Source organism: Echinococcus granulosus, assembly GCF_000524195.1.
Source record: "Echinococcus granulosus chromosome Unknown EG_S00006, whole genome shotgun sequence".
Taxonomy (NCBI): Eukaryota; Metazoa; Platyhelminthes; class Cestoda; order Cyclophyllidea; family Taeniidae; genus Echinococcus; species Echinococcus granulosus.
The window spans coordinates 968,960-991,228 of record NW_020170386.1 but is presented as its reverse complement, the minus strand read 5'-3'; the positions used below and the strand labels follow the sequence as shown (position 1 = coordinate 991,228).

Here is a 22,269-nt window from a genome sequence, read left to right as displayed (position 1 = left end):
CACACTGCTCAGAGCTCGCCATTGTCTAATGCGTTTGCGAAGGCAAAAGGCACTCATACCGAGAAGTCGCCGCGCTAGCCCTTCGTTAAGCCGCTGCGTTAGCATAGCAAGACTTGGTCTCGCATCAATTCCCTTGTTCGGGATTGCTCTGAAAACCAGTTAAAATTATTACACACTGCACGCTATTAAAAGTAAGTTCAGAAAACGAAAAAAACGAAAAGTGATTTTTTTATCAATAATCGAACATGAAAGTGTAGGTCCGCCCTTTAAGAGTGTTTTAACACACTCTTTTTAGAAGGACAAAACACAAAACGACCAAATGCCAGGCGCGCAAATTCTTCGTGCAGTTTATTTAGGCGCATTCCAGTGGTGCTGTAATCTAACTCACAGATTTTTTCTGCTCATCGCTGCTGCAAATGCATGACTGATTGTGCTCTAACCTTCATACTCCGTAGCGGCACAGCCTTATACTTTGAAGGTATACACCCTTTTAAGCAGCATAGTTTAATTGCGTTTGCAAAGCGATTAGACGAAACAAACTGAAACTGATCCGCAGAATGAGGCAGAGGTGCAGGTGCGTTTAAAAAGATGGGTGTGCGGAAGGCTCGTGGTCGATTACTTAACAAACGAAATAGCCATGATTTACTCTCTTGGTAAGATTGGGGCCGGCGTGCATTGTGAGTTCTACGGCGGAGGTGGATGCTGTTTTTCACAGTGAAAAATTCAATGAAGTCACATGTTGGTGGATGACTCAGCATGTGAAAGCATTGAGGTGTCGCATGGTTGCACGTTTCCACTGCATGGTGGCAAGTGTAATGATGTCAGCGTGAAGGCAAGTTCTCCATTCGGTGCCACAAACAGATTGCTGGTGTAGATAACATAATTTTTGTCTTATCCAATGGACTGTGTTAAAGAAATTTGCCCAAGTGATTATACTAATCATTTGGGGTGAAAGGTCACACTATAATGCCATAAATAATTGTAGTTAGGTACAGTTTTCAAATTCAGATTTTCAATGGCCTTACCGTTCGTCTAAATTATGGGATAAGCCATGATTTTCTCATAAATAGATAGACTACTTAATTTATAGCTGCTTTATTTCTAGATATGGTTTCATTAAACAATTGTAACAGTCAAGTAATGTACGTAAAACTTTCAAGGCTAAAGCCTTTAGGCGTTAAGACAATAGGTAGATTCTTCAAGAGGTTTAATAATACGTGTACAACTAGAGACACATGATTGTAAACTGACTGCGTGTCCTTCTTTGGTTTATCTTGTTTTGCATATATTCTGCATACAAAATGCCGAATTACGTGTCTTTGTGCATTTGCCTGAGCGTCTCTGCCACAATAACGCTAATTTGCTTGTGGACGGATGCATGAGGTAGACTTGCGAGCCGAAGAAAGAAATGCTGTCTGGCTTCGAGGTTTGACTGGTTTTACCAGCATTGTCTCGTGGGTTAGTTCATTTTTTTCCTAAAATCACTACATAAAATGATAGACTACCATTTACTCGGCTACTGACCATTTGGCTATTTGGTTCAGGAATAAAAAATATGATTTCAATGAAGCTTTTACGATTTAACGAATTCCGGTAAAAGTATCAGACCAGGCAGTTCAAGGCGTGACTTTGGGCATTTAGCATTCATCGTTCGTTTGCTGATACGTCGAACAGTAATATTTGACTGGCAGAAGTTTTTAGCGTTGGGAAAACCCACAACCCTAGTTAGGTGTCACTTGCATACTAAGGGCGTCAGCAATCGAAGCCCTTTCAATTAACTGATAAAAAGGCTTCAATTTCGGGCGGCCGATTTTGTTGGTGTGCTCTTTACTTCTTGCCAGAGGAATTAAGCCACTTTTACATTCCAACTGAAGAGTCATAAGCGCTATAAGACCTAGGTAATGACTCAATGTTTTTCGAATCCACTTTTAAGATTTGTCATGCATTCATTACTATTTATAACTCATTAGTAGCTTTTGCCACAGCAAATGCGTATTTTATTCCCGTCAAATTAATACCGGCAAGAAACTGAGTACACAGGAAAATTAATCACAAAACGTATGCTTCAATATAAAGTATTTTAGCCATCAGCATAGCTGCGTCGGCATAATGGAAAAACTTGACTTTCATGACCAATATTTGTGGATTACGATTCAGAATACCGGTCCACTTTGACGCGTTTGTGCTTGAGAGACTGTAAAAGATGAGGTGTCAGTTACACCAATGATTGTAGATACGTTTTTTTAATCAGAGTTTACTGTTGTAACTTTTAGTGGTAAGCCACATGCCGTCCATATCGCACGTAATCCATTGGAATATTTCTGAAAGGAAAGACGCAAATTATTTCAAATATTTTCTACAAAATTTTATGCACCCATAATACAGAAGTTAAAACGTGAGAAAAAAGTTACTTTACTGCCATAGTGTAGAAGTCCCATTTAAGACGGTAAGGAAAGCATCAACACTGACTTTACCAGAATAAGGATGAGTTTGAATGATATCATTCGTAGAAAAATTGGGTCAGACTTGATAGTCTTCTTCAGTTTACGAGTGTGTAGCCGCGTTTTGATTCAAAGTACTTGTGCAATTTGCGTTTAGGTCATAGCAAATTAGGTTATTACGCATAAAAAATCAAATTAAAGAAAGGCACCTAAAATGCAAAATCTTTTTACAATCACATTGCTCTGAGGCATCCTAAATCATGGAATACCTTTAATTGATTGATGCCCGTGAGCAACCCTCAAAAACGACCCTGTCATTTATCATAATTGCATAGTACAATTGTGCATATTTTACTTTGAAAGGAAAGGGGAAGTCCATTAGTAAACCAACCTCGTAAAACCTAATTGTTAATACAAAAATGAAAAACCCCAAACTAAACTGCATAAATAGTATTATGACAGATCTTTTTAATGTCTAGCTTTATAGCTGCGGCTGTCTGTCTTATTGCATTTACCTACTGCTTAAAGTAGAGCCCGCAATACTGCCATCCCTGAACATGCTAGACATTCAAACAGGTGGGTTTGACTTGAAGATTGATAAGTAGTTTTACAGGTTTGGTTATCATACTCTGCAGTTCAGCGTTGACTATGGTCACTGGAATGGCCGGGGCCTGTGGATCAATTACACTCAAAAGAGGGCCTCTTCTATTGGTGAGTTATTGCATTTCAGATGAGAAAATTTATAAAGAAGTCCGAATAATGTTATCGAATTGAACCCAAAATATTAACTGGCCTAACAAAAAACAAAGCCGTGTGCCACATTTAACATATTTAAATGGAATATGGAATGGGGATCAAATGCATGAAATCAAATATAAATCGATAAAAAGTTAAAAAAGGTTATCTTAGGCTGAGAAAACTGTTTCATATGTTGAAGGTAAACAAAGATTTTGCTAAAACATTGTGCTTTGACAAATGAAAGAGTAATTTTATGATAGAGGTAAGAATGTACGCCCAGAGGGCTTAGTTCCAATAATTTCTGCTCTTATATTGCCAGCATTGCTGCATAACAACAGTGGAATGCCTCGGATATCTTGCTGCCGGAACAGTTGCTCTTCGAAGTCGAGTAACGGTAATGGGAAACGAAAGGGAGACATTTTGCAGAGGGCGAACACTTTACTAATAATTGACATTGTTAATTTTAGATTGGATCTCGTTTGGAAATGGCCTTTAACGAAATACTCAAAGACTACTTTGACCCAAAAGCATCCGATGAAATTGTCCACAAATTGCACACAATTCAGGCAGTCGTATGAAAAATGTGGCAGATTTCTCATTAAATTAATTTTAAATTTTAGTTGCGCTGCTGTGGGAAAAACGGAGGGCAGGATTTTATACAAATGGAAAGACCTCATCCATGTGGTAGAGCAGTTTCGCAATACGTAAGGAACTTTCTAGCAATGCCAGAAACATCTGGGAGAATATGTTTATGCAAAATGTTCTCATTAAGCAGAACAAACGGTTATTTGTTTTATCGAACGTTTTCTAAGAAAAATGTGAATAAAAATTCGGAATGACAATCACAAAAAACGCTAAGTAGAAGAACCGTCAAACAGAAAGGTCTGACAAATGGGATTTAATAAAATCAAACCAGACAGATCTATGTGGCAACATTTAATTTTGTTCTTCAAAAAGTTAAAAATGTGTCATTAGACGAATAAAACTGATCACGCCTCTGCACAGCTTGCGGTATTTTTTTTTTCTGCTTTTCCTAGCAATGGTGGAGAGAGGAGTATTTAATTCTACCTAGGGTTGCCTTAGGGCAGCGCTCAATCTCATGGCCACCGAACTCTTCCACCAATCTTGCGTGGGACTCACGGGCGCATTTTTGTTGGTATGACACGCTGTAATCACTATCTCAGAAGCCATCGATGGTATTATTTGTTAGAACATTTGGCTGCACCTTTCTATAGTTATTTTCACTTTTCTCAGCCGCCTCGTTAATGACGTCACTTCACAAAGATTCATAATCGAACTTCAGCGATTATCTCACTGACCTTCGAGTCTCATGTGAAAGAAAATTTACAACTTCTAACGTAAAAGGAATCAGTTTTCAAAATTACCCGCTTTTCCTGTGCAAATTTACAAGATGTAGGAAGTTCTAAAAGTAAAATATTAAATGAATGCGCCGATATATGTCAAACTTACTGTATTGTCCAATGACTTGGCAATATCCGCTGCTGTATTCTTTTTCTAAAGAAACGCAAATAAAACAGACCCTTCATTTTTGCTGTTCTGATCTGCTTGAATGTCTTATAAATTTGAAATTGCCATTGAGCTTTTGAATTTGTTGGGGTATAAAAACGCCTTTCAAGAAAGTAGGAATAGGTGAAAAGTTATATTTCAGTAAACACCATTGGTGATTTAAAGTAGATGCACTTTATACAAGATTTAACTGATCAAATTTAAGTGTTCACATCTCGTCTGCTCTTGTCAATTTCATGCGCATGGAAAAGGCTATAACTAGCTAAGAAGTGATAGAACATGTTTGTTGAATGTAACGTTGACACAAAAATAAACCAAAAATTATCTTTAATAAATCAAAGGCACATGCCTTTGAATAGCTTTTCAATCCCTCATGTATCCGTAAGTCCATTTTCCTTTGCAAGTGAATTTTTTAGGACAGATAGAAAGCATTATTATAGAACATTATCAGAAAAGGTAGAGAAACTTTTTTACATTGTTACGAATAGAAAGGTCAGCTCCGTGTTGAAGAAGGACTTTTGCCAAATCCGTGTGGTTTCGATGAAAGGCACAGTGAATCAATGCTGTCTGTCCGAATTTGTCTTGTTGGTTCACTTTAGCCCCACACTCTATCAGGGTGTCACCAACTTTGGGATTACCATTGTTAGCTAAACAGGCTAGCATAAAAAGCCACCTTATATTTGTTTGCTGGCATTAAGATTTCTGAATTTAATAACCGGGGACAGGACGTTGAGTCACTTTAACAATTTCTTAAACATGTTTCTAAAATAAACTGCTCTGAAGGAAATAAAAATGGGATGGTGCCTAACTAAAAAGACACTCATTACATTCTTGTTCTAGGAAGCACCTTTGCCAATTTTATAAATTTACAAATGACAGTCAAATTTTTACCGTGGCGAGTGTAAGGGTGAGGGGAGGAGGGGCAACGGTGACCTACCCAAACGAATGAGGGGTGTGTATCCATTGTCCGACTCACAGTGGTTCACATCTGCTCCGGCGCGCACTAACGCTCGAACCACGTTGCTAAACTCGCCGTCCACTGCGTAGAACAGCGCCGTCATCCCATGAATATCCTATTAATTATAAGTCAGTGCACCTCTCCATTATAATTTTTTAAAGCCCTTTGTAAATTCTCACATACTGGGACAGGATGAAATATATTAGTAAATCAACAGCACTTTGAAATCATTAAAACATTCAGCAATGAGATGCATGTGGTTATCCTTCTGGCACATTCATAATATCTGCTGCGTTATTTGCAATTAATAGTTCCAAATTAATCCTTTTTTTGAAAAGAGAATTTTATGGCAAAAATACTAAATCACTAGTTTTAGCAATGATGTAGGTGTTGGAAGAAAATAATGGTTAAATGGAAATCAACACATACGAATGTAAAAGCACTTCATTTTACTGAGTCGTTAAAGAGTTGCCAATTGTCATGCTAGTGGTAAGGGTCAAAAACTTCAGATGTACTTTATTTTATAATTGCTAACCTGAAAATGAGTTAAATACAACATAACAAGTGGTGTTTTTTATATTGCACAACACGTGGAATAGAGAAAGGTTGTGAAGAGTTATCCCACTTGTTTATAATGAAGCGCGAAACGGTGGACTCATCACGTGGTGACAAAAAGTGGTGGAATCACCATATAGTGAAATAATAAAACAAACCACTTAAAATAAAACTCCATCCTAAAGTATTTAAGTGGTAAAGCGCATCACTTTAGGAAAATGGTAGGATGAAATTATGGCATGAAATCCCCATACAAAGGAAGACAAGTTTCATATAACTTGGATTTTACTTACTCTAGCATTTACATTGACACCCTTCTTAATCAAAATGTCAACAATATCGATATAACCTTTGTTTGAAGCCAACATCAGAGCTGTTCGACCAAGTTTGTTTGCTGTGTTGACGTTCGCCCCATAGCTCAGAAGAATTCGAATAATACTAGATGCCGAAAATAGCAATTGCTGGGATGTCAAAATGCTTTTAATCTGTTCCTTTTTGGGGGCTTAAAAGTGTTAAGTGTTAAGTGATAGCAGGAATAAAAGCTTATATACCCCAAAAAAAAATTCAGATGATTTACCAGCATTAACACTAACTAAACCTTGTTAAGAAAACACGACCGCTTACGCCTTGTTATTTCGACTGACGGCGGCCATCAAAGGAGTGTAATCCATTTGGTCTGTGAATTCTATCTTGGCATTGCTGAAGTAACGTCAAACAGAAAAGTGTTAACGAAAACCCACACTAGTTAATGGAGTGCAAGGTGGTACTATCGAATGCTGTGAGCAACTCATTAGAAACCTTCCAGCATTTGCTCCACTTAATTTAATTAAATGATTCACATGTATGCACTTGTCAAGTGAGTTCATGTAATTTTAATGCATATAATTGTAGAATTACACCGAAAATTCAATGCTGTTGCCCGCACACTATACCTTGTGCAACACACCTCTATTATTTGTAGTTCAGTTTGCAATCCTTAAGGATGTTCCATCAAATAAGAATTTATTCTCCCACTAAACAGCCCAAGCCGAATTTTGATTTACGTAATCACCGTAAATGCTTCAACAGGGATTTGTAAATGATTGATCAATGTGATAAGTTCTCTTTTCAAACAACTGGATATAATTTTGGTGACAAGCTTTGCAAATATTTAAGATCTGCAAACTGAGTCATCAATAAATGGGGAGGAAACTGCCTTTTCTACATGCCATTAGTGAAAGCCAGAAAAAATTATGAAATTGTGATGTCTACTAATGGCAGCAGTTTTGTGGATTATAAGGCTTATAGCATTTCTCATCGAATATTGACACCTTAAACCGGTGCTAAAATGGTGTGGCACGTTTTATGTGAGGGATGTTTTGCAATAATCATGACTCACTGCAAAAATGATAGAACAGCGTCAGAAAGAAATACAATGAAACAAAATAATACCTTAAAATGAGAGGTGTTAAACTCGGTATCAACCAAATTCATCAATAGGGTTTGCCGTAATGCGGATATTTTGACCTATTTAGGCTTGCCTAATTCAAAACAGAATGCCAACTAGTATGGCTATGCGAATTCCTGAGAGCAATGTAGCCTAACATGTGCTCACATAAATAGCTTACCTCTCAGAAAGCATCGCATTCAAGGCATCGATATCCTCAAATTTAATTGCTTTGTGTAGATCAAAAGCAGTTACTGGCTCAGAGGGGGTTTCAAACAATTCCGAACTCCCATAGGGTCCATAATTGTCATCACACTTAAATCGCAGTCGCATTTCATATTCAGTCGACCCCTGCAGATCTTCATAAATACAATAGCTGCCTTTCCCTCTTGATACACAACAAAAATTAAATCAAAAGTTTAAGCTTACAAATAAATTCGATCCCAGTTTTTTGAGCTGACAGGCTTTAATGTCACTTCCATCGCAACATTCATGCCCTGGTCTTCCAATTCTTCCAAGCACTCATACCAGTCTATTTTAACCGTATGAAAATCTGGGACACTGATGTAGGGAAAAGGGGGATACAACTCCGCTACATCTATTGCTTTCATTTAAAATAACACATGAATGTCGTATCCACCGCACACATGTGGAAACAGTTTAAAATGTAGCCTATTGATTCCAGCTTGCTGCTTCAATCGTGCTTTTGGAGTAGTGTTAGGCGTTAAAGAGATGCGTTTTCCACCGCATTTTTTCAAAAGTGATTGATGTCACTATTTTTAAAATTACACGATCTGACCCAAGACCAGAGGAGAATCAAGAGTCATATGTGATATTATGTGACATGGAGAGATTTATTTTAAAATAATATTCGACGAGATGATTTTGTCAAAAAAGTGAGGGATGTCCTACAATCCTACCTTATGCGACAAGTCATATCTGCTAATGGAATTCGTCTAATGACAAGTGAGTATAACATTATTAATAGAGGATGGATGTGGAATCATTGATAGCCGTCTCCGCGTTTGATCTTTAGAACCAAGCGTTTCTGCTGCCTTTGATTGCAATATATGCGTTTTGCAGTAGTATATAGGGATTGTCAGCAGAGTATTTAACCATATTATATTCATTTTGTTCATTACATAGGAACTTTCACATTATAATACTCTCTTCTAAGTTATTCGGTTATGATAAACAGTTATCATTACTTAAAGGGTTTGTAGACACTGCGTCTGTCAATATGCAAAAGATCTTAAAGAGACATTTGCTTTAATAAGCACGTTGTTCCGCATCAATAAATCCATCATAATGCTGCCAATAATTCAGTGTTTATTTTCAAGTGCAAATAATTCCCACAACGCATGTAGAAATTATCTTTAAAACTTTTTATAACGGAGATACATTAAAGAACTTGCTGGAGATTTTAAGGACATGAAAATAACTACATTAGACTTAGCATTCCCGCCATAGGGCTGTTTGTGAATGAGTGTCAGCTAAGCCATGCATTCTTTGGTGCCATTTTGTCAGTCTGCAGCGCACAGGTTCCTGTGTGCTCATAACTCCGCGGATTTCCCCCACAGGAAGATCGATTAATGAACAAATTCACCCGTACCATATGGGCACCAGTGCATTTAAAAATGCATAAAAGGCTAGTTATTTATGTTGCAAAATATTCTAAATCGGGGTTAGTTACTTGTAAGGTTTTATTCCAGCATATTAGTTGTATTGACTCCATATTTCGGAACCCTAGAGAACTACAAGCGCCCACTGTGAAACAGAATTAATCGCCAAGATAGTAAGACTTAAAAAAAAACAGTAGTTGTTGGTCATCGTGCCAGATAACAAAAAACCCAGCACAATTTTGTTGAGTCATAAGAAATTATTGATAGACATCAAGATGAGGACAGAGGGACACAATCCAGATTGTCTCGTTTAGTGGTTGGATTGAGTATGTTCGGCTTGATGATACTTCACCTTAAAATGCTTGTCATCATATTTGTTGTAATTCACCAATAAATATTTTAATTTTATTCACACATCCCACTTTGTAGATAATTGCACAAGATACAAATGATATTTTATCCTGTTCCCCAATATTCAGACATCTAAACGCTCACTTAGGCGATATGCTATAGCCATTCCATAAATTGATTCAGATGTGTGTTCGACTACTCAAGTACTTTACTCCACACAAGCTAGACTTCCACTCAAAGGTTTGGTGTTTAAGTTATGTTAATAACTTTCCAGCTCTTCTGCACATTATTAACATATTCTTCCACAATACCACGGCTTGTAGTGAATTCAGGGGAGGCTCACTTGCATAAATGAGGAAGCTAAAGTGTTTGGAATCTGCCAACTTCTAGACTTTTGTAATTCTCGATAAATCGTATTCTGACCAATTATTACAGACAAAAAATATGGTGAAACCTTGGTTTTTTAAGTGCACCTCACCAGCTTGACTCCGTAGGCATCTTTTCATTCTTATTCCGAACAGCAACACAATGCGAGTAATAACATCAGCTTTCGAACAAATTACACGACTTCATCAGAGACTTCTATCTCGGTCTACCAGAATTATATTCCTAAAAGAGTATCAGCAGAAGCAATTTAATTTCAACCAGCGCTTCGTCAGCACACAGCAACATTTTGAAGTACCCATGAGAAAGATCCCATTTGTAAATGACTAATTAGGCAGCCCATAAAACTCTAACTCACTTTTTTTTTACAACAACAAGCCCTAGAACTTAGGTCAAACATCACCGTTTTTTAGAGCTATGCACCAAAAGTCCTTACCAAACAATATTATTTTATTCATTTATGGTGAAGACGTTAATTTATCGATTTAGTAAAATAATGTAGATCTCTGAATTTACGTCAAATTAAAATTAAATAGGGTAGATTTTTCTCAATAATGGAATGGCTTTGCAATATGCGGTGAAACACAAATTTTAACCAAGAACATTTATGACTCCATATTTTGAAGTATAAAATTGGAAAATTTTCCTAAGACTAAAACAATTTAGTTAATGAGGAACACTAGCATCATCCTCTTAGAAGGATTTTGCAACCTACATAAAACTTGCTAGGTTTGCTATTAAAAACTTTGTGAGAAGGGCATGATTGTGTAACTTACAAGACTTATCTGGCCTTCTACTAGATGATTGACAAGCTAACTGCACATGTTTTTTCAGTGGCAATTCCTTGGATTAGGGACTTTCTCGTAGACTTCTCCTTTACTATGGGTCATCTGTATTGGTAACGGTTGCAATGAAGGTAGTGTATTTTCTTGTATTTTACCCAAGCATTCAGAAAACCAAGCGGTTTTGCAATAGTTTATTTCAAATAATATCAACTGATAAAAGCAATCCCAAATAAGAGCTTCATGCAAAAATCTATTATAATGAGAGTTTTGCATCCTCATATTCTTTTTTGCCGATGCTTACTGAGTGCCAGGGGAATTGGAACACGCTTAAAGTTTTGACAAATGAAAGATCCAAACAAAGTGTATAGACTAGGGTGTGTTGAAAAGTGCTATCAAAAGGAAGAGAAACACAGAGAATACAGGTCTCAGTTACTGCACCCTACTAATTTGGAGGGATGGACCACGTAAATGTTTGTGACGGTGACCATGGTATGAAGGGTGCAAACTACGTGTTCTCTGGGTGACTTCAGAGACACTATTGCTCACAAAACTGGTGCCGCTTTCATTGCTATTCCAACTACTGGAAGAGACGATTCTACTACATTTACTTAGGCTACTTGTTGAAGAGGAAAAGCGATGCGATAAAATGGTCGTCGTAAAAGGATGCGAGACTCCAAAACTGTAAAGACTGGTGATACTCTTTCGCGAAGCTGATATTCTCATCAACGAGAAACTGGAAAGATCCACCGAAGATGACCGCACAATATCTCTTTTGTTCCCTCTTCGCCTTTGATTTACCTTAGAAGCTTGACCATCATGATTTCGTGGTTTTGATTTGTCCCGCTCTTTAGATTCACTAGAAGAATAGGAGCTTGATATGCTTAAGGAAACTTTGTGTAGTCCTCCTACGTGATTCGCAGATTTGATTTTATTCTGGCGAATCCATTTATTGAAAGAAGAATTCGATGAAACAGACAATTTTCTTCGGTGCAGTGAACCTTGACGATTCTGCATTGTGGACTGATTTTGGCGCCTTATATCGTGTGACCTAAAAGAACTGGAGGAGAAGGATTTTCTAGTACTTTTATGTTTTTTACGACTCCTCAGATTCGACTTTTTACGACGTCCCCAGCTGTGTGATTTGGGAGATCCAGACGAAGAAGATCTTTTGGGATACCTTTGGCTCATTCGATTATCCGATTCCAATTTTTGCTGATCTAGAGCTGTGGATAGGCTTAGCGAAGAGGAGGACGATTTCCTGCGCTGATTTATCATTTCTGTGCCCCGCGATATCAACGGCTTCTTTTGAACTTGAGAGGTCTGTTGTTGATGTATAGATACAGAGGGTGGAGAAGTTCCTCGTGAGATAAATAACACACTCCAAGAACTTGTTGTGATTACTGCCTCGATTCTCGATGTTTCCGTGTTGTAAGGATGTTGCAAATCCGTATGCACCTTCGGTTTGGTTGATAAGGTGCTCACTAATTTGCTACGATTGATAGGACTGTGGGCAATGCTGCGATTTAAGGGCTGTTGTTTCGTAGAAATAGGAGATGATTGGTGTGACAGAACAGGAGAGGGCGATATTGGAAGTGCAGCAGTACCATTTGGCTCCCGTTGTGTTACCAGAGTGTCATGCACTGTTTGTCTAGTTTGAGTCGTACTTCTGCTCACCATCACCTTCGAATTCTTGCCCTTTACTAGAGACATAAAATTCTTACATTCATCTTCTGTGGAGAATTTCAGCACGACCAAGATTCCAACTTTCTTCTTTTCCACTCTTACCACACAAACTTTCAAATCAGCATTGAACTGGCGCATTTCCACGATATCTTTGTAAGGAATTTTTGGTACCACTTTCTCCCCACCAGTTGGCTTAAAAATAACCTTACTTTTCCCAATCGTGGCAATTTGGGCGTCTGTAACTGATCCACTTTGTGGGGCGAGCTCCTCCATCATTAACTGTGACGGTTCTTCGCCGCCTACTTTGTAACTTTTTGTGGCTGAGCAAAGGCATTTGACCTCCGCTTGCGCCTTTTTCTTCTTTTTGACTCCTCCAGCCATTTATCAACTGCACCCTGGAAGTCCCGTCGGTTATCCAACAATTTATTTGTGCACATGTACGTGGATGGAAACCATTTATGTGTATGCCCTTAGAGTGCACAAATGAAAACCGTGAAAGTTGATGCAGGTCAGCGATTGGCTATTGCTATAACTTAAGCAAATCCTAATAAAATATGTGCTCGTATAGGCGTCGGGTCATTGATTGAATTCGCTTTTTTCTGCTTCGACACACGCTTCTTCATTGCAAGTAACTTAACACCACTTCCATTTATTTCTCATATTTTATTTTAAGGTTAGCTAAAAGTGGATAGGAAATAACTTGCAGATTGTTAAAAAACGTCAAGCAATAAAACTGGAAAACTTGATAAATTTGAGCTGCAAACACCCGATTCTGGATACTTGAAACGTGGTACTCAGCTATTGATTCATTAAAAACTTAAATAAGGAAGTCTAGAAATAAGACCAACGTTTACTAGAAATGAACCAGCGATTAGTTAGGAGTAATATTTGAAATAAAATAGAATTTAAGTAGTAGGGCCTCTTATGATGATATTGAAGGAAGAATCTAAGTAGAGAGAAATAAATGTAATGTTCCTCGCGTATGACAAAATTACCACTTCAAAGGTGCGGCATGATGTGAAACCTGAACTACAAAGTTGATACTTTGATAGGGTCTAGTTTAAAATTAGCTTGATATCAGATTTACATAGCATTGTGGTATTTGTTTTATTAACAACACAAGATTCTCATTTACCTTTTTCACTTTCCCCTGGTGTCGTGGCTTGCCTACCATGTTTACAACCTTGCGGACCTTCTGTACGATGGTGAAAATCTTTTTCGTATTGATAAGGCGAGTTGAGTTCTTAAGGAAGACTCAAGGTACAGAACTTAATGTCCGAAAATATTAGGTTTGAAGTAACTATCAAAAACATCAAGGGTTTGTTTTAAGCATTGTATAATTGATCGATCGTGCTCATTATTGCATCAATTGCCTAAGATGGCTTCTTTACAAGATTAATTACTAAGCATCCAAACGTAGCTCAACATGGAAGTATAAAACAACATAACGATTTTATAATTCAATCCAAATAGAAAATGTGGTTTAGCCGTATAGAAGACGTCTAAGATGCCAAGTAAAGTGATTAATGGGACACTCATTCCTTTATTTCATGAAATTCGCGAACAAAACACAAATATTTACCTCATAGGTAGTACCGGGTAATGGAGCGAAAGCACGGTGGTCTAAGGCTATAAGGTGAGCACTTGGGAATAAGTACGTTATGCGGTATAATACTTGGGTGTCAAATTTCTCGTTTAATCAATCACTGTTGTAACGACCTTGAGACCATTTTCAATATTCTGCGCAATAGCATGTTTGGTGTCGGAAACAGTTGCTTGCACGCGGACGTGCAAAATAATAACATCAAAAGTCTTTTAAGAAATTTGGCTGCTGGTATGTCTACATTTTGTCCTATTTGTAAAAGGTGCCGATGTGGATTGTCAGAACCATCAGGGTGATACACCCTTGATGTTGGCATGTAACTCTGCAGATACAAAATGTGCAAAAATTCTTATTTCTTTTGGTGCAAATACCGAAAAGTAAGTTAAAACAGCTTTTTAAGCCGTAGAACTAATAAATTTGGACGGTCAGCTCTTCATATTGCGGCTAGTAATGGAAATTTGGATATGTTTACTCTGTTGCTGACCAATGGAGCCAAATACGACAAACACGATTGTGCAGGAAAAACACCATTTGAAGTGCTTTTGGAAAAGCTTTCAAAATCGCTTATCAAAGCGCACTTCAAAAAGGCACGGGTATCTTCATCCTTTTTAAAATTTCTTCGTCATTACAAAAACAACAATCAATTCAGAGAATCCTGGCATATGCCCCGAAATACTTCCTTACTAGAAAATTGTAAGCAGCAAACTAAATTTGAATGTATGGAAGACAAACGGGTAATTTCTTTTCCTAACGTTCAATTTGAGAGAATCTCAATGAACTTATAACTAATTTACCCATTGTTTTACGAACCGAATTACGGCAAGCGGGTACAGTACCATACGTAGTCTCCAAAAGGCAACTTTTTGTCATGAAAAAGTAAGTCATCCGCATAAGTTAAAGAACTTTCAAGCATGGTGTGGAATCAAACACCAGTGTCAGTTCGCAGTGTTCCAAAAGAGTTGTCTAGTCAGATTTCCCGAAATTTGAAATTATTTGAATGCTCTCTACAATACGCCTACAAGGAGATGCTATGGCTTAGGTAAAAGGATCTAAAAGTAACGATAATTTCTGTATGCTGTCATGCCTACTTATCATGTTATTTGTTTCAGTCGGCTGCGACACCCCAATATCATTTTGCTACTTGGTGTCACGCGTCCATTGTCACATCGTCAGGTCCCCAGTTTAGTTTTTGAACGGATTTACACTGGGTGTCTGCATACCATGCTTACGAAAGAGGTACGACACGTATGTAATTTAATCACATACTTGGATTCAAGTCTATTTTGTAGTATTCTTAACTTTATAAGACCAAAATTACTATTTTTAAGATTTGTTCCACTTGAATGCTGAAGCAGTGGACCTACCATTTATTCCCTATCAGACAGATCACAAGTATTTATTATTTAGAATAAACTAGATCTTTTTACGTCACACATGCTGTGCTTTTAAGGATATAAACAAATAAATCAATGCCTGAATTGATTGTTGCTTATTTAGATTATTACTAAGCAAATGGGCCTAGAAAATGAAGGCAAATTTGTTAGTTGAGGGAATGCATTATTAGTAAGAGAAATAATACCTGCAACTAAGATTTAATAAGTGCGCAAGATCTGCATTATCTTCTATTAAAAACCGTTTTTAATCTATATGGAATTGATGCTCAACACACCAACACTTCACTGTAAGGTAACCCTTTTAGCACAGCCAATTGGGCACATTGGATCGTCTGACGGTGCTTCGACAGATAATTGAGGCACTCATTTATCTGAAAAATCTCGGCATCGTTCACACTACAGTTAGTTCTTACTCCATCTATCTAGCAGATCGTGACCATGCCAAGTTAGCCAATTTTGAGCACGCACTATTGTGGCGGTATGTCCTCTTTCTTATCTCACATTTTAAAAACTTTGGGTACAAAAAGTAATTTACTGTTGCTTAAAGCATTACAGTACTGCAAAAGCTATTGAGGCGGTTAAAAGGGAATAAATGGATTCTTTTGGATTAAAGGCATTCTAGGCTATTTTATCAAAAATTAACGTGCAATGACGTTTTGTGTAAGTTTTTTCTTCTAAAGTGAATGTTTTTAGGTAGGTTAGGCTCATTACCCTTGACTGCAATTGATATGTAATTTGTTAATCTAGGATAAAATTATAAAGTTCGGTACGAAATTTAAAAGGAGCACATGATTGTCAATTTCTACTTTAGGATTTGCTATCTGAGATGAATTAAATTAATGGTTAAACTCAAATTTGTTACTGATGGGATATTTTGAGAGCCAATAACAGCATCAAATAGGAATTTGTCGCCAGCATTTAAGTTACAGAAAGATGGCTCAGGTCAAAGATGAAGGCCTAGAGTCGCACCTTAAGAGCTACTTCTTTTTTGAGTGAGTGGTGCGAGGAAAGTGGAAGGAGGACGGTGGGACCGAGACTATCAGAGGAGGAGATCGTATGCCTTGGGGCTTGGCTGGCTCCGGAGGTGGCACTACTCAATCGGTCATTAGGGCTTGAGGTAGAGATTGGGACACAGATGGTGCCTCATCGTGCTAGGAGTGGTAGCGGTGGGGACTCTGCCTATCGCAGCATCTTTGGCAGCGGTGGCGCCGGTAGTGATGAATACTGCGTACCCACTCCTGCGACGGATACCTTTGGCGTTGCCAGGGTAATGCAGGAGCTCTTCGAGCCACGCTGCGCCCACCGCTTTTACGGATCCACTCTTATCACCAGCAGAGGAAAGTCAATAGGGATGTTAGTGGGGGCAGAAGAGAAAAAACTGCAGTTCCATTTGCGCCCTGCGATTAAGAAGGCCCTTCGACGCGAGTCTGCTGAAAGGGGCGAAGTCGAAGATCTACATATTGCCATTGAACGAGCTTTTTGGGTAAGCTTCCCGGAGTTATTTATCTTCTACAATAAAGTGCTTTTTTCATTTTAGAAGCCTTGTTTGAACAAACATTTTGTTCAACGGGTTGAATGATTAAATTCATTTTGATTTGTAAATTACATTTTCAGCCCTAAAGCCGTGAAACACAGTACTTCTGAAGCGGCGTTTATGCTCTTATTTAGCTTTGTTGTAGTGTAAATACTTTTTGAAACGCCCATTAGATAAAGCGAATCAGCTTGAACTCTGACTTGTTTTATAAGCAGGTGTGGGTGGCAGAGCTTTCGCGAGGGAATATTGTCAATGTTCTTGATGGTACGCATAGATAAACAGAGGTCACATTGTGAAGGGAGTTGGGCTTCATATTCATTATAGTTTTTAATATCACTAGGGAAATTTAAACTGCGGGGATTCAGTGGTCCTTTTGATTTCGATTTTTCTTAATTGGGTAATTGAGCCACCGGAGCGTGGGATTGTAATCCAGGTAAAATCGATTTATTGACTTCTCTTTGCGCGGTCTGCCACGTGCTGCATGCGAAAAAAAACCGATGATAATATTAAACCTCCTTAAAGCGATATGTTTTCTTTTGATTGCAATAAGTCATTTTTCTTCGCATTAGCTTATGCTAACTGCTTTCTATGAAGAGAAAGTATGGAAAATCAAATGAGGATATTTGGTCTGCTTAGGACCTTCATGACAGACAGGAACCTTTGCAGTTTCGAGGACAGATAGGTGCGAGAAGCTGGTGCGAAGGCAATGTAATCCACACTGACACCACCACTATCTCCTCCTTAAGCGAGGAAGCCTTGCTTTATCCAGGTGATCGGGTTAGTTAACTGAGAGCGTGCATTTCCTCTTTTTAGTTTCAAGCAGAAAAAATGAACCCAAACTGAACTTTTTAATGTTATTTTGCCATTATCATAAGAAAAAGTACAAAGTATTGCACATTTTAGCTGTCAGAAAGTGAGAAGGAGAATCAGAGTGGGGTGCTACATGAAGAGGGGCGCTCAATCACTACTTATGAATCAGCGGGACCAAACTAGTGAGCCTACATAATTTACTTATTTTTAAGTAAATAATTTAAGAAATATAATAATGAATAATTCTTCCTATCTTACAGTTTAAAGGCTTTTAAACACACCATGAAGTCTGGAGGGGATTCAACCAATAAAGCCGTATTAAAGAAAGCTCAGTTCAGTATTATGCCCGGATCTTCAGGTATAACTTGGTGCACTTACGTAGAAATCCTTTTTAATGCTTGGCTGTTGGGAATGGGTGTTATCTATGACCCTAGGGTAAAACATGTTTTGAATGTTAGTGAAAGCTAAAAAGACTTCACTTCTAAGCAATCATTTACCTTTATGCCTTTTAATAGCTGTTGGAAAAAGGGCGAAGTAGACATAAGATAAGTAAAGCAGGTTAAATATGACCGTATTCGAGTTCACAAACATGTACATTGATTAAGTGCGTTTGATAAGGGCAAAGGGGTAGTGGATCTCGGTTCTTTTATGGTACTTAATAGCTTAAAACTACAATAAACCGAAAAACTAGTCCCAAATTTTCTTTAATTAGCTTATTTGGGTGTAAATTAACCACTCATTTTAAACTTCTATTAGCAGTTCTTCTTTATTTAACCATAAACTTTGATACATCGCTATGATTGCCAAAGTTTTATTTCGATCGATAAAGTGGGCGGTGATGAGGTTAAATCGGGGGAACAAAGGCAACTGAATTTCAGTAGCCCGATTTTAATGAGGCAACTGACAAACTTTGAGGAGAAGAGGGTCCCCAAAGGACAATCGACAAGTCTCACGAAGGAGCAGTACATCGAAATGGTCGCAATCCCCTGCAGTCCACTAGGTCCGGGTCGATCGCGGCCCCTCGTACCCTGGCGAAGCCCTTCTGCTCCAGTTTACCTTCCCCACTCTCCCAAAACCGCTACCTCTTCTATGTCTTCCTCATCGTCCCCCCTGATGTCCAACTCTGAACTCGTTTCTGGACGGAATTCTGTGGTCAACGGAGCAGGAAAATGGGTCAAGATTGTTGGTGGTAGCCATGATAGGTCATCACAGCACGACAACCCCCGTTCTAACTCAAGGCACTTTTGGTCAATCCTGTCGAGGAGATTTCAAAGAGAGTACACGTCAATGTATGCGAACGGTAAATTATTTGTTGATTTATCTGTGCTACTGGAAATAATAAGTGGAAATGTTACTTTCGTGTAGGAAATCGAAAAAAGCTCCAATCAAACCGGCCTCCCATTTAACCACTCCCCCAATGGTGCCCGATTGTGCTGTGAAAAAGCAGAGAGTAAGGTTGAGAGGAGTTTTCCTTTTGGGAGATTCGTCTTTTGGAACAGCTGCTTCGTCAAATAAGAGCTTGTCGACTTGCTGGAAGTTTTTACCTGAAGAGAGTCTTCCATCACCACCACAAACCCAACCATCCTCTCCCATGAGGCCACATAATGAAGTAAGACCAAACTTAGGGCCATGATATTTGCGTTATGCAAGTATTGATTAGAATTTTAATGTACATTCAACGTTTTATTGTCTGACATCAAAGGAATTTGCATTAATTAATACGTTTTGTACAGTACGCAATGCAGATATACCATAACTCTTAGGGAAACCACCACAGTGAATTACTGGAACCCTACAAAATTCAGTGTTGAAGTCTAAAAATCTTCCGACTGCTGAAATTGGTTATAATTTGGAAAGCAACAGCATGTTCACGAGGCATTATAGATTGTCTAAGGTTTGGTATTCGGACTGATCAGAAAGTATCAAGCTAATTCTTCATCATCGTCTTTTCATAGATTTAATTATTTTACATTCGGGTCTTAAGTCATTAACGGAAATTGGCAAGGTGGAGGGCAATACGTCTATCCAAATGGTTAAGTTTCTATACGCAAAAATTTGGGTAATTTGTTAAAATTAAAGACTCAGCGCGTGCGAATGAATAAATTTGGAGCAAGAGAATTGCGTTAGTTGAATAAACAAAGTTATTTTGATGTGGGTACTTAAAATATGCTTTTAAATGCATGAAGGTTTAATAATGTGGGGTCTAACAACATGCTGAGATACCCTACTGAGGCACTGTTGCGCTGTTTTTAGTGTACATAGATTTGCTGGAAGATACCGAAATTTTGCTTTCAGATAAGCGATAAAACAACTTCGACAAGTCATACTCGTGCACTTCTTTCCTCATCGCCCTTTCTTAAATCGGATCCAGAGATGCCTTTGCGAGAGCAGCACTTGTCTGATGTGGACACAAAGTATGTAAAAATTTGTCAAGAGGCACATAACACCACGACATCAAACGTGATGAGGCGAGTCAGGGGACAAATTGAAGGTATGTGTTTTCAGAAAACAGGTGAGCAATGCAATCAACCCCGTTAGGCTGACTTCTTGATTCTGTAATACTTTCTGACATGAATAAATCATGCCCGTTAATGTAACAATAAAACCTGGCTATAGGACTGAAATATCATTTAATTATTTTGTCAAATATATTACAGTTTTTAGAAATAATGCGCGTCTAAACACCTTTACTTTTGCTAAGCACATTATAACAACAACACTGCCCCCTGTTTTCAAATGTAGTGTTTTTAATATATAAAAACGCTAGAAGAAACAATGCGGTAAGAGTCTATTAAATAGGTGTTCAAATATTCCAAGAATATGCAGCAAAATAATTGTGTTGCGCACTTTTTATTTGACCTAGGTTTAAAGGAAAATCTACTATAAGAGCATGGTAGTCTGTACAAATTTTGTTGAAATGAATCTGGACATGGTTAAAAAAATCAGTTGCTTGGGGTTTATAAGTGCAACATTTAGTTGCACCCCACCGTCTAACTCTAACCGGATTGAAACTAACCTTCAGTTAGTGATTTGGCTTCAAAACTAATAGTGCAATAAAATTTACAATCGGTTCCAGAGGAATAGCAGTCAATTATACGAGGATTTCGCTTATCACATTAGTCTTTTCTTACCTTTCAGGGGAGGCGGCGAAGGTGACCTAGTGGAGAACAGTTACACACTGACGCGGTTCTTCATCCTCTTAATAATTCTATGTGTACCGATTAGGCATTATTTTTATAAAAAATTGTAGTTAGCAACGATCGGTCTTCAGTCCTATTTACTGTCTTACGGAACAGTGGGTTATTAGTAATGAAACGAAAGTAATCAGGAAAGCTCTCATGCAAATCGAATTGTGCATTAAATTGAGGATGCTCTGCAGAAATCGACAAATGCATACAACAAATTACGGCTCCATGCTAAAAGGATCAGAATGCAACAAGGCCGATACTTTAGCAGCAACCTTCCAAAAGGAGCTTTAATCATATAGCGGCCACTTGGTTTAAATGTAGCATTGGATTTGTATCAAATAAAGCAAATGAAGGGAGGGAGGTTATTACGCTGACATTCAAAACTATTTCAGTAGGTAAGGCTTGGCAACTTTAGAAACTGATTTGATGCAAAAATTTAAGTGCAGGACATATCCAGTGTGATGTTAAATTTTCTGCCTTTGATTGGTGGATAGAGCAGAAGATGTAGCATTACCTGCATCCCGCATTTAGACTATAAGGCAATAGATTTGGCCACTTAAATAAGTATTTATAAATAGAAATTTTTCAAAAGTCACTTCTTGGAGGTTAAGAGAAATAGATGAGAAATATTCACTGAAAATTTTCATTCTTTGATTACGGTTTGGCGAAATTGGTTTAAATTCCTGCCATCATATGGGTCTCAATTATTTCATGCTAAATTAAAAATTGTTAATCTGTTTTGTGGGTCGTGATGTTTTTTATAGCAAACACGCATCATAATCTCAAAGTCGGTAAAATTATGGCCATTTAACGTGCAATTATGGAGTACCTATCTGAAAATGGTACTCTCTAACACGCATTCACCCGTCCACGTGGTTTCTTAAGCACACACAAAGGGAGCGCGTGAATCGAAATCACGAGGTGAAATATGTTTGACCTTCTAGGTGGAAAAGGCACAGAGTTCAGGTGAAAGCTGAAGCGATACCCTCCGCATACACGTGTGTGTACCATTTCCTCCGTCTCCATCACCTCGAATGAAGGTGGTCCAGGTGCGGTCTGCACTTTTTCTCTGCTCTTTCTTTAGCCTCACCACCACAGTGCATGCAACACTTCTTCGCTAAGCAAGGGATGGACACGAGGAGAAGGCGCTCCAGTCGTGAGTTCTTTCGCATTCATTATATCTTCACTACCTACATCTGTCTCCACTAACCTGCCATATCATGCAGATTTTATAAACAGCAAACTACTGACTTCCCTCCCTTATGATAAG

The 22,269-nt window shown here is 38.2% G+C and overlaps 4 protein-coding genes across 4 annotated transcripts; 2 read left to right on the top strand and 2 right to left on the bottom strand. All coding sequences in view use genetic code 11, as the record gives it.

Moving 5' to 3' along the window:
- Window positions 1-588: 588 nt before the first annotated feature.
- On the top strand, window positions 589-4,018 carry EGR_01608 (hypothetical protein; the record flags this gene model as incomplete). The annotated part of the gene is made up of 5 exons (XM_024490857.1): window positions 589-653; window positions 1,571-1,673; window positions 2,329-2,406; window positions 3,647-3,751; window positions 3,800-4,018. The coding sequence occupies 5 exons, from the start codon at window positions 589-591 to the stop codon at window positions 4,016-4,018; spliced, it is 570 nt and encodes a 189-aa protein (XP_024354722.1).
- A 1,135-nt stretch (window positions 4,019-5,153) lies between these two features.
- On the bottom strand, window positions 5,154-8,256 carry EGR_01607 (Fibronectin type 3 and ankyrin repeat domains-containing protein; the record flags this gene model as incomplete). The annotated part of the gene is made up of 6 exons (XM_024490856.1): window positions 5,154-5,353; window positions 5,644-5,779; window positions 6,513-6,657; window positions 6,844-6,918; window positions 7,827-8,033; window positions 8,075-8,256. 6 exons carry the CDS (start codon window positions 8,254-8,256, stop codon window positions 5,154-5,156), a joined length of 945 nt encoding a protein of 314 aa, XP_024354721.1.
- A 2,263-nt stretch (window positions 8,257-10,519) lies between these two features.
- On the bottom strand, window positions 10,520-12,851 carry EGR_01606 (hypothetical protein; the record flags this gene model as incomplete). The annotated part of the gene is made up of 2 exons (XM_024490855.1): window positions 10,520-10,648; window positions 11,586-12,851. 2 exons carry the CDS (start codon window positions 12,849-12,851, stop codon window positions 10,520-10,522), a joined length of 1,395 nt encoding a protein of 464 aa, XP_024354720.1.
- Window positions 12,852-14,222: 1,371 nt separating this feature from the next.
- Window positions 14,223-20,972, top strand: EGR_01605 (Serine/threonine-protein phosphatase 6 regulatory ankyrin repeat subunit C; the record flags this gene model as incomplete). The annotated part of the gene is made up of 12 exons (XM_024490854.1): window positions 14,223-14,304; window positions 14,336-14,450; window positions 14,480-14,666; window positions 15,773-15,945; window positions 16,461-16,950; window positions 17,638-17,778; window positions 17,905-17,993; window positions 18,072-18,169; window positions 18,641-19,100; window positions 19,177-19,261; window positions 20,107-20,323; window positions 20,950-20,972. 12 exons carry the CDS (start codon window positions 14,223-14,225, stop codon window positions 20,970-20,972), a joined length of 2,160 nt encoding a protein of 719 aa, XP_024354719.1.
- Window positions 20,973-22,269: the final 1,297 nt, after the last annotated feature.